This window comes from Rhinolophus ferrumequinum, chromosome 25 (assembly GCF_004115265.2).
Source record: "Rhinolophus ferrumequinum isolate MPI-CBG mRhiFer1 chromosome 25, mRhiFer1_v1.p, whole genome shotgun sequence".
Lineage (NCBI taxonomy): Eukaryota > Metazoa > Chordata > Mammalia > Chiroptera > Rhinolophidae > Rhinolophus > Rhinolophus ferrumequinum.
In genome coordinates, this window is record NC_046308.1 from 20,203,964 (window position 1) to 20,215,785 (window position 11,822).

Consider the following 11,822-nt stretch of genomic DNA (forward strand, 5'->3'; position numbering starts at 1 on the left):
GCATCTGCCAGTGGGCAGGCAATGTGCTGGGCATGGCAGCACACAAGGCGTTACAGTGCCATGTGTGTGAAGTACTGTAAAGAGCAGTCTGGGAAGCAGGTGTCTAGCAGGAGAGTCTGCAAGGAGGGGTTGCTGCAACAATGATGTATAAAGTATGGGGGGGAGGAGGGGACAGGGGCGTTGTGAGGCTTTGTGGAGTTTGAGATTTCTGGAAATGGAGGTGTGGGTGGGTCTAACATTCTGGCACAAACACAAGTCCTGAGAGCCCTTCGTGGTGTGGCACACACACATACCCCATCCCAACCCCTGAACTCCCCAGCACTGTCTCGGACCTACTCCCACCCTACCCTGGGCCCAGACGTATCGGACTTCTCTTAAAGGGACTTACCCTTTCACGTTCATGAGCCTTTCTTTGTATTTGTTTTCCTTCTGCCTCTTCTGCCCTCCCCAGCTCCTCCCACCATCTCCTCAAACTTCTCCTCATCTTTACTGAGCCGCCCTAAACTTACCTTCTCCTTGAAGTGGCCCTTCTTCCCCACATTACTTGCTCTCACCCATGCTCCCACCCCATTTAGTTCATACTAAATTCTATTAAAGAACTCCTTTCCCACACTGTATTGTGATTGGTTGTAGCTTCCTTTAAACCACGAACAGCTCAAGCGTAGTCTGTTATCAGTCTTAGTATTGGTCTCATCCTGCCTTGTGCATGTTGGGTAATGAGCCCTCAGTCCAATATTCGTGGGAAGAATGATGGAAGGGGCCGGGACCCAGAGACAAAAAGAATAGTGTGGATACTTGCCCAAGAGGACTGGGAGATAAAGCTAAAGTTAATAGGGACAGATCAGAGAGACCCTGAATCTCAGCTGCCTCTGCTGACGGGCCACCCTCTGTTTCAGTTTGGATTTGGGTTTTTTATTTTTTATATCCATGAGCCCTGTATCACACAGGTCCAGGGAAAGGTGTCCGGCTGGCATTCATAACCAATCTGCATTCATAACCAATCTGAGTGGGGCTCTCTGAGAGGAGTAGGCTGAATGCAATCTGATGAACATCTTGTAACAAACTGATTTTCTTCTTGGTTTTCCATGGGTAGGAAAAAACAATTGTAGGCAGAGCAAAGAGTTATTTAGTATCTGGTCTATTTTGGCATAGGTTCATGAGCTGGGCAGGAAAGGGGGCGTGGCCCTGGTGAAGAATCCCCACTCTACTTGTGGAGCAACTGAAAGCATTTTGTCATAAACCTATTTTACACTGTTTCTGTTTCAGAGAGAAGACCCCTCCCCGTCCTCAAGGACAGAGGCCAGAGCCGGAAAACAGAGGGGTGAGGAAAATTCTCAGAGAAGCTTCTAGAAATGAGCCCATGGCTTTAGAAATTTCTCTCTTGGCCCTATATGTTTTCCTCCTTGATTATAAAACTAAAGGGAAAATTGTAAAGTATGGAAAAGAGGGGGGAAATAGAAACATTTTAGTCTATTTTTCTTTGTATTTTTCCATAATTATCTATACACACATAGAAATTTTATAGATCTATTTATGTATGTGTATTTTATAGATAAATATGTATATATACATATCTTTATTTAGTTTTTACAATATTTGGCTTCTGTTTTGTAACTCTTAAAATTTTATTCATTCTCTATATAAGTGCCTTCTGTGTGTCTGGCTGCCATTCTAGGCACTAGTGAACACAGCAGCAAAGATCCTGCCTTTATGGAGTTTACGTTGTCAGAGAGAGGGAGATATTCAGCACGTCAGTCATATTTTATGTGTCTGTTTAGTGTCCAATGTATAGACTTCACATAATTTATTTAATCTACTGTTGGACAGTTAGCTGTTCCCCCCCCTTTTTTTTTTTACTGGGATAAATTCTTAAAAGTAGAATTGCTGGCTCCAAAAATTTGCACATTTAAATCATACGTTAGTCTTTAAAAAAATTTCTTGTTAAAATATTAAAGAAATTTTGGGTGGCTGGTTAACTCAGTTGGTTAAAGAGTGTGGTGCTGATAACACCAAGGTTGCCGGTTTGATCCCCCCATGGGCCATGGTGAGCTGTGCCCTCCTTAAAAAAAAAAAAAAATTAAAGAAATTTTAAAAGCAAAATATTTACTTACACTACTAGAATCCCACAAGTATCTCTTTGTTTCCCCATCTTCTCTTCATCTGTATGCCTGTGTATATATATTTTTATGTATCCATCGCCATTTTTTTTTCTGCTTTAAATTTTAATTTTGGCAGTATTTTCCATGATGCTCTGTAGTGTCCTCTTTATTATTTTTGAAGGCCACAATCCATTGACTATTGATGCATTATAATTTAGGTTTTCCATATCAAAGGACCTTGTATTTACTTCCAGATTGTGCTATTGTAAATAATGCTACAGTGACCATCTTTGCACATATTTTTTTTTTCTCATTTGAATTATGGCATTTCCTTAGGATTCCCAGGGATAGGCTTATTGAGTCAGGGATCTTGATAGAAATTAAGGGTCTGATCTCCAGATTACCCTCAATAAAAATATCAATGAACAGTTGTCAAATGATTATTATATGAAAATAACTATATATACAGGGTTTAATATGCACAATCTCGTTTAAGCTTCACATCAGCCATTTAACAGAAGAGCATACTGAGACCTAGTAGGTGAAGTGACTTGTCCAGGACTTCACAGACAGGGCTGAAACGCACATCGGGCTGGTATTGAAATCCCTGCTTTTGATGACGAGGCAATAGCACTTTACCCTTCACAGGCTCTGGTTCCCAGTGGAGTATTAGCTCCTAACCCAGGAATCAGAGGCCCCAGGAAGTCAGAAGCCCGGGCCTTGATAAATGCTGTGCATACCTCTAGCATTTATAAGCACCTGCAGCCACCAGTGATGCTTTTTGCCTGCTCTGCCCCAGGAACATAAACCCACCAAATGTGAGGACTTGCAGGATTGTATAGACATTGCTAAAACGGAGGCCGGGGGGTCAGTCGTGGGGATTGCACTGAATGAGGTAGTGGTTCCTGATGAAACAGTTGCACCGTTCTGGGTAAGGCAGCCTTAGTCCCAGGAGCCCTCAGACTCTCAGCCATGCTGGGTCTTAGTAGGAGGCATTTCTGCATCGAGATGGAAACTGGTTGTTTTCCTTCATGTAGGTTTACCCTCTTATTAATTGACCATGAAGCTTTATAGTAGGTGGTGCCGCCCAGCAAGAAGTTTGGAGCTGGATGCCAGGCTGCTCAGTACGAAGTAGGGAGCAGTCACTTGCATGACTTGTGAAAGACTCACAAATGAAGGCTGTTTGTGGAGAGCCGCTGACCCAGTCATTTTTCTTCTTTTTATTATTTTTTAATAATTTGTTCTAAAGATCTACCGAGGCCTGCGAGGGAGGAGACAAATATTTTGTAAGATGTGCACAGTAATTAAGAGCATGGGGCTTCGGATCACACTGACTTAGTTTGAGATCTAACCTCTACCCGCTACTACCTTGGTCAAGTTAGTTCACCTCTCTGAGTCTCAGTATGGTCATCTGTCAAATGTGGGTGATGCTAGTGTAAGAATTGTGACTTCTGTATCCTAGTCCTTCACATGGTGCCGGGCAGAGTTAGCACTTAGAAAGGGGGAGTTACTTATTCACAGTATCACGATGCCCATGGAGTCTTTTCATATGAAAGACGACTCAGTGTAGAACATGTATAGGGGAAAGCTATATATGTATAGGATGCCACACCAAGCTGCCCAGGGGAGGGGCTGTGAAATGAGGATGCGTGAGGAGACCGCTAACTTTCTGTCAGTTATTCCTGTAGTGTGTGAATTTCTTATAACAAACGTGTATCACTTTTATAATCAGAAAAAAGGTGTTTTGAACTTTTAAAATTCTCTGTAATAGTATTAAAAGAAAATTTTAAGGGAAAATACCCATCTCTTGTCCACATACCTACATAGTGTCTTGTCATGTGCTTGTCACCATGGTGTTCAAACAATTTCATCTGATAACTTGGTCACAGAGTTCTTCTATGTTGCTGCATAGTCAGTGGAATGGTCTTCAGAGAGCATGGATGAAGATTTTCATCATGACCTCCATTGTTGGCTAATTAATTAGAGTTGCATTTTTTTGCTATCACCAATAATGTGTAGCTTGTACTGACGTTCCTTTGTAATTTGGTATAAGAGGTATTACTAATTTTGCTGTTACAAAGCATGTAGAAAAATTTACTGGCTAGTAAATTTTGGGACTCTGGGAAAGAACCTGGAGCTCTAAGAACCCTGACTTGCGTCAACAGAGTGTTTTACTTTTGGTCAGAGCCAATTCCTTCTGGCATTCATAACTCCTTAGCTGGGACCCTTGGAGGCTAGAAGGGCAGGGCAGCCACCAGGATTTCTCTGTGTTGGAGTCTAAATGGGAGGAAAAGATGTTCCCCTTTGGAAACAGGTGGCAGAGGGTAGGAAGGAGAGGTGGGTACCCCATTGTAAGGTGACGTGTTTAACAGGTGCAGGAGAAACCTGCTTGTTCTACTTAATTGCATGTTTTTCTACACAGGGATTTCAAGGATTTGGATTTGGAGATGGTGGCTTCCAGATGTCTTTTGGAATTGGGGCATTTCCCTTTGGGATATTTGCCACGGCATTTAACATAAACGATGGGCGGCCTCCTCCAGGTAAGAAGACCCTGTTCCCTTGGTGATCCTGCTTGAAGGCTCCTTGGAATCTGGCAGTGTATAGATTTCAGATAATTGTTACTACATAGATAATCAGCCTTTTCAAAACATGCTAATAAACTTTTCCGAGTGCAGACAGTCATGCTGATGAGAATGTTGAGAGGGCTTTCTCTTACAAACTCAGGGTCCTCAGGATAAGCCTATGTGACAGACGTGTTAGCTCTGCTTTGCAAATCAGAAAATGCTCAGTAATGTTTCCCAAGACATAGCCCAGGCCCATAAAATGAAAAAGTGTAAACCATACCCAGCTGAGGAAAAGCCTAGTCCTGCACACGTACCCCCCACTTTGACCCTTGGGGGCCAGAGGGGCAAGGTGACCCACAAGGAGTCAGGACCTCCTATTCTCTGGCATCTCTGTCCAGCTTCCCTCAGGACACACATGTGGCTAGTCCCAAACCCTAGCCCTTTGGGAACTCTGCCTAAGCCTGCCACCTGCTGCTACCTTTCTCCCCCCACCAGCTTGAGACTGCCGGCTGCATTTGGGGTAGAGCAGGGCAGTGAGCTGGGTACCCTGTCCGCTTATTACAGTCTGACACCCAGGATCCTTGCCATGGAGCGTGCAGAGCTGCCGGGGGTGGTTGAGCTCTGCTTGCAGTCACTGGAACCTCATATCTGCTAGCATGGTAAGGACCAGTGCATGGTTCTTGGCCAGGAACTTATGCTCTAGGGACAGTAACCCACTCCTGGGCCATTCTAGTTGTCCCCGGCCCCCACCCTGGTGCTTGGCACGTAGCAGGCAATCAGTAAGTCTTTGTTGACTGCCTGCCTGCATGAAGCCATCAGAGCACCTAACTGGGGAGTAGTACAGCACCAGGAGATCTCGAAAATACCCTTCCTTACCTCATCTGCCTCAAAGGTTTCTCTTCTGTTCACATGTTTTCTCTGAGGAAGGAGACCCCAAAGGGCAGGGCATGCTCTGCTGTGAAGGAGGGACAGGGCCCCACGGAGGCAGCAGGAAGCTGCCTGGTAGCTTGCTTCCTTCCAGCCAGGTCCAAGGCCCACCTTGGGTTGCCCAGGTAAACAGTTCCACAACCAGGCTGGACTCTGGATCACTTTATCCTCTTGCCACAATCACAATTTTACCTTGTTGTGTTTGGTACAATTTGCCCAGCGGGATATAGATTCTATTCTCTTAACTCTCCTTCCCCTGTAGTCAGGACAGGGAGCTCTATATGGTGGCTTTTCTCAGAGCAGAGAGGCGTGGAGACCCAGGGTCTCAACCCACGGCTGCCCCCAATTTGCTAGGCAGTGAGCGAGATAGGACATTTTTCCTGCCTGGGCCGTGGTTCTGTCCTCTGGCAAAGGAAGGCCCTCCCTCCATCGGGGTTCTCTGAGACCACTCCCAGTGCCAGAATCTAGAGACTCCGTGCCTCAGAAGGCAGTGTGCAGAGAGGCGGAGAGGACAACGGTGGGGCTTTGCCACCAGTTCTGAACCGCAGCATGTGGTGATCGCCTCAGATCTGCGCTTCAGTGTCTTCTTACAGAAACTGGGAATAATACCCACCAAACAATAATGTGTGTACAAAACACTTAGCACACAGCAGATGCTTAACAAACAGTAGCTTTTAGTTTTCCCTCTGGAAGGTTTATACTTTATTTGCACCTGCAGGCCAAACCCTCTTAGGATAAATTGGAGACCTTGTCCTCACTGTTATGTTATTCCACATGTTTTCATAATTCCAGTTTTGTTTTGCCTGGTATTACCTGCGGTTCGGAAATCTTTTTAGTGTGAAAGCTTCTGTTGTAAAGAGATGAAGCTTGGTGCTCTCGATTTCTGGCCTGAACGGACAGTGTGCATAGCTGCAGCATTCTGACAGCCTCTTTTCTCCTCGTGTCTCCAGCTGTCCCTGGAACGCCCCAGTACGTGGACGAGCAGTTCCTGTCACGCCTCTTTCTGTTTGTGGCCCTGGTGATCATGTTCTGGCTCCTAATTGCCTAATACTGGGCCCCCGGTCTCCGGCCTACGTCCAAGGCAGGACCTCTGGACTGGTGACACACCATCCCCACTCGTGATGTTCGGTTTCCTGGCTAATTCTGACCCATGGAATCAGTGGGGTCAATAACACATCAAGGAGTCTTGCTTCTCCATCTGAGCTTTGGGGCTCAAGACCAGCTGTCTAGGACCCTGGAGTACGGCCACTGCCGTAAACACCTTGCTATAACCTTAGACCTTGGCATTGAGTCATCTCATGGTTACACCATGAAATCCTATTCCAGCCAGCTCAGCAGATCCTGACTCTGCACAGAGAAGAGGCAGGAAGAGAGAAACTGTCGGAACAATTTCACCTGAGTTTAATCTTACAAAAACAAAGGGATGAACCAAATGGTACTTATTGTAACCTTCTTTCATCTCTTGAAATACCCCTTGGTAAGTGGCCTCCGAAGTGAGTGGGGCTTCTCATGCAGAGGTTCCTCTTCCAGTGCTGCTCTGTCCTATTTCTTCCCCTTCCTCTTCCCCTCCTCCCCCTCCTCTCTGCCCTCCTCCTTCTCCTCCTCCTCCTCCTCCTCCTCCTCCTCCTCCTCCTCCTCCTCCTCCTCCTCCTCCTCCTTCTCAACAGAGATGCAAGAAATTGCTGTCCTATAAAGATGATAATTGCAGCAGCTGAAGCTGGAGTCGCTTCATGAATTCACCAGAGACCCAAAGATCTTTTATTGGTTCTGGGCTGCACTCAGTGTCTTTGGCCCCAGAGAGTGGCTTGAATGACCTCCTTGTTTCCTGGCATAGATGATCTCTGGAGACATGTGGCTTCGTTCACAGATTTTTCCATCAGTTTTCCCCCCAAACTATGCACATCTTCCTCTCTGCTGGAGGGCACACAGCCTAGACTACTGCTGAAGCCGGGACTGACTGCTGCGCATTAGGAAAGACCTGCATTTGGGACTCTGGTAGGATTCAGAGCTCTGATGCAGGAATAACTGCACAAGCTTCCCTGTCCCCAAGGCTGCAGAAGCACCGCGTCCATCTTCTCCAAGACCCGCCAAAAGGAAACGGAGGGCTTTGTTAAGGCAGTCCAGCTGCATGTTGAAAACCACCTTCCTCAGAAGCCAAATTGTCCTCAATGAAGAGGCAGGAAAGGGGGAAGACCCTAATTTTGATGTGGCTTGATGGGCTCCCTGAAAACTTGTGTGTGTGCTAAAACCAAGGAAGATGTAACTCCAGAGCAGGCAACCCCTGATGATTTATAAAGCCAGGCAGTGGGCCTGGGGAGCCTCAGCACGGTGATATGATGGGGTCTTCCTGTGGAAATCATTCTTCCCAAGCCCTTGATTTGTTTATTGATTTCATAAGCTTCTTCTCCAGATCTGACTGAGCGAGCGTGGTGCCAGGCAGGAGGACAGTTCACTTGGTGGAATGGCTCTTGCTCTGCCTGTCAGGCCTCTTCCTAGAAATCCAGCCTCTTCTCAGAGACCCAAGAGTGGGAGGAGATGGACTTCCTATGGGGCCTGTCATGTCACTAGTCCACGCTATTTCTGGCTTACCCCCAGCAATAAGCCAACAAGTGGGAGAAAGCCCCACCTTGTGTTCCTTTCCAGATATGGCTCTGCATAGCGTGTGGAAACCAAGGCGTTATTGTTCAAAATGAGGGAAGGCCCTCTCCACAGCCCTTATCCTTTCCCCTTTGTACCTGTCAATGCCAGAGTTCAGTGTTTAAACAGACAAAATATTAAGTATTGAATAGGTGGTTTGTTTGCCGAATCGATTTGGTAGGAATAAGCCACCAGCTTTACAGTATGCCTGATGGACTTTAAACATCCCTGGGGGCACCCATTCAAGAGTGCTCTTTTTATCACCTGGAAATCCCCAAAGTTTGAGGGGTCCCTGAAGTTTGTCAGCTTGAGAGGATTGGCGGGATCCCTCAGTCCAGTGGCTCCATCTAGTGGTGGGAGAGAAGACTTCAGTCAGATGGGCCCAACAGAAATGGGTTTCTAGAAGATTAAAAGAAGGGTTGTGAGTAGGAAGACAAATCACTTGGACTCTAAAATGGAGTGAGCCCAGGAGAGCTCCACCAGCAAAGGCATCCCAGGAAGCTGTTGGCAAAGTCATGTCGGCCGTATGCCCTTTGATTTTGAACCTTACAGGTCTTGACTCATCCTCTGCCAGGAGCTGGAGCGAGAGAACCAACTTGGGATTGCTGGCCCAGCCCCGATACGGAGCCCCCTTCCCACTAGCCCTCTGCAGGCGCACCACCTCGCCCCTCTGCCAAGGCAGTTTTCCTTTCTTTTGTGTGTGTTTTTTACGTTCTTGGCCTCCACCCCGCTCCTGCCACTTTTGTGGATTAGGACCAGGTCCCAACCACAGTCAGGAAATGTCACCATATACAGTGGCACTACCTTAACCAGTCACTAATTTTCACTGTTGTGAAAGTGATTTGACTTAGAATTAAATGGTTTTACATTACTGTGAGTTGTGGACTTGTTTGTGTCATAGGTCAGAGGGATGGGTTGGGGAGTAGTCACACCTGTCTGGCCTCTGGGAAGCATCTGTTTGTCTGTGGAAATGTCACACTAGGATGAAAGTCTTCAAATAGCCATTGATAATTAGAGATGAGAGGTGTAGGCTGGAGGCCTGGCCTCATACATAGCTTTGCCCAGGGTGTGACCTGTCTAACAGGCAGCCCCAGTCCTGACAAGTATGTGGAATTCCTGAGCTTGCAGGCTGCCCAATGGAGCTTAGCTTGTGGCTGATCAGAGCCTTGAGGACAGTCACAGGTTATTCACTGTCAGCGTCTCCGCCATGTTCCATGACAGGGCAGGTGGGCCCCTGGCAGGGGTTGTGCTTCTCCACGAGGCTCATCAAGAGCAGAGTGTGAGATAGAAGATGGTGAGGTTACAAATCTAGCCCAGCCACAGGCTCCCCAGTACACCAGAGCTACAGGTCATCCCTCTGAAAGGAGCTCTTTTTCCCTCTTACACTTTGACCTAATAATTATCAAGTTGATTACTGCCAAGATATAGTAGGAAATGCAAAGGTAAGGGAACTCTAGGAACTCAAGCCCAATAAGAAAAGAACAGGGTTTTTGTTTCCAATGGAAAACAAAACACATAGAAGCAGAATAGGACAATAAAGCCTCCACAGACCAGTTGCCCAGCCCCAATAATCATCAGCTCGTGTCCAATTCTCTTTCTTCCCCATGGTCACACTGCTCCCTCTCCCCTACCTGGACTGTTTTGAGGCAAATTCTAGTCATATATCATCTATAAAGTATTTCAATATGCATCTCAATAAGGGTTTAAAAAAAAAAACACCAAAATACCATTCTAGTTACCTTAAAAAATCAATGATAATTCTTTAATGTCATATCCAATAGTTCAAAATTTCCTAGTTGTCTATAACTTTTTTGTATAGTTTGAATTGAGATCCATCAGATGTATACATTGCTATTAGATGTCTCTTAAGTCTCTTACATCCATAGGTTCCATTTCCATCTCTTTCCTTTCCCTTGCAGTGTATCTGTTAAAGAAACCAGTTCATTTGTCCTGTTGAGTTTCCCACAGCTTCAGTTTTGCTATTTGCATCACTGTGATGTTAACAAGCTCCTCATACTCTTGTATTTCCTGTAAATTGGTTGTTAGATCTAGAGGCTTGACCAGATTCACGCTTGATTTTTTTTTTGTGGGGTGGGGGTGGGGGTAAGAAGCTTATGTCCTAAATGGCAGTGTATACTTCTTGTTGCATTGTATCAGGAGACACGTAATGTCTGGTAGTCCCTCTTTGCGTCGTTAGCAATCCTTACTGATCATTTTCTAAAACAGCACTCACTACTGTCCAATAGAATTTTCTGCTATGATGAAGATGTTCTCTATATGTACTGTCCAACTCAGCCACCAGCCACATGTGGCCATCAAGCACATGCAGTGTGGCTAGTGGGCTGAGGAACTGAATATTTCTATGTAAATGTAGCTACATGTGGCGAATGGCTATGGCATTGGACAGTGCAGATTGAGATTAATTCATAGGGGTTGCAAAGTGGTATAATTGAAAATAACAATGTGCTAAGAGTTTTAAAACAAGACTGCACTTCTGGGCAGAATGGGACAACAAAATTACAGAGAATGTGGGGGTACTTGCAGGTGGTTATAGGAAGGACAGAGTGGTAAGAGGGCAGAATGTGTTCAGGGGGAAAAAGCAGAGTCCTGGGGTGAATGGAGCAGAGAGAGATACCACAGAGTGAGATGTAGTTAGCTCGTGAGGGCCAGGTTTGGCCTTTGTTTCATAGACAATGGAACTATTGAAGGTTTTGAGCAGAGAGGTGATAGAAACATAATTTGGGAAAATTTATCAGTCCATCTTAGGTGGGATGATTCAGGGAGGGGAGAGAGACTAGAGGTCAAAAACTGGCTTAATTTGAAGCAAGCGGTAGTGGCATTAAGGTCTGGCTGGGGACTAGTAGACTAGTTCTCTCAGGATGGCAGATCCTGAATTTGAAGATGGTGGTCAGGGTTCAGGTTCTATTTCCAGAGAGTTGATTGTGAGTCAGTCGAGGATCTGGGCTCAAGCCATGGTCAGGTAAACTGGTCAATGGACTTGGGTGTTAGAAACCCAGTAGGTCTTTTTCCTGCCCAGGCCTTTTCCGTCCTCCAGAAGTCTCCCTCAAATTCACAAGTGATTTTGGAATGTTTGGGGGCCCATATTGAAAAGATATCTCTTGGTTATATCATTTCTTCAGACTGCTGTGCTCTTCCTTTACATTTCAATTTGCATTTCTCAGAGTTACCTGAACTTTCTTGGGAGGAACTCAGTGGAGGCACACCCTCCTGGTGAAGACCATGAGGCTGGAGGGAAAGAAGTGGGATGAGAGACAGTGAAAAGGCAGAAGAGACAGACCTGGGTGCAGAGGGAGAGGGAGGATACCTAGGGGTCTTGGTTCCAAGGATGCCAGTGCCTGGGTATCTGGGAAAATACAATGTAACCTCTTTACATGTAAATAACATCTCCACCCCATCCCACCCCCCCTTTTGCTAGCCATGAGGTGGCTTGGCAGAAGAGTTCCCTGGGTCCCCGTCACTTTAATTCAGTACACAATCTTACGGTTACTATTTATAATCCTAGCAGAGATTTCCTCAGAAACTAAAGCCGACTGCTGAAGAGGGTTCCCAGGAATTAATAGAAGTCAGGCACACT

At 45.9% G+C, this 11,822-nt stretch overlaps 1 protein-coding gene across 1 annotated transcript in view; it reads left to right on the forward strand.

The window, feature by feature from the left end:
* The window catches only part of RNF185 (ring finger protein 185), a 28,930-nt gene extending 21,732 nt beyond the window's left edge, over positions 1-7,198 (forward strand). The window contains exons 5-7 of the mRNA XM_033097956.1: positions 1,267-1,321; positions 4,522-4,639; positions 6,541-7,198. Of these exons, the coding sequence (XP_032953847.1) occupies positions 1,267-1,321; positions 4,522-4,639; positions 6,541-6,638 (271 nt within the window). The 3' untranslated portion in view covers positions 6,639-7,198. The remainder of the gene's footprint in view (positions 1-1,266; positions 1,322-4,521; positions 4,640-6,540) is intronic.
* The last annotated feature ends 4,624 nt before the right edge of the window (positions 7,199-11,822 follow it).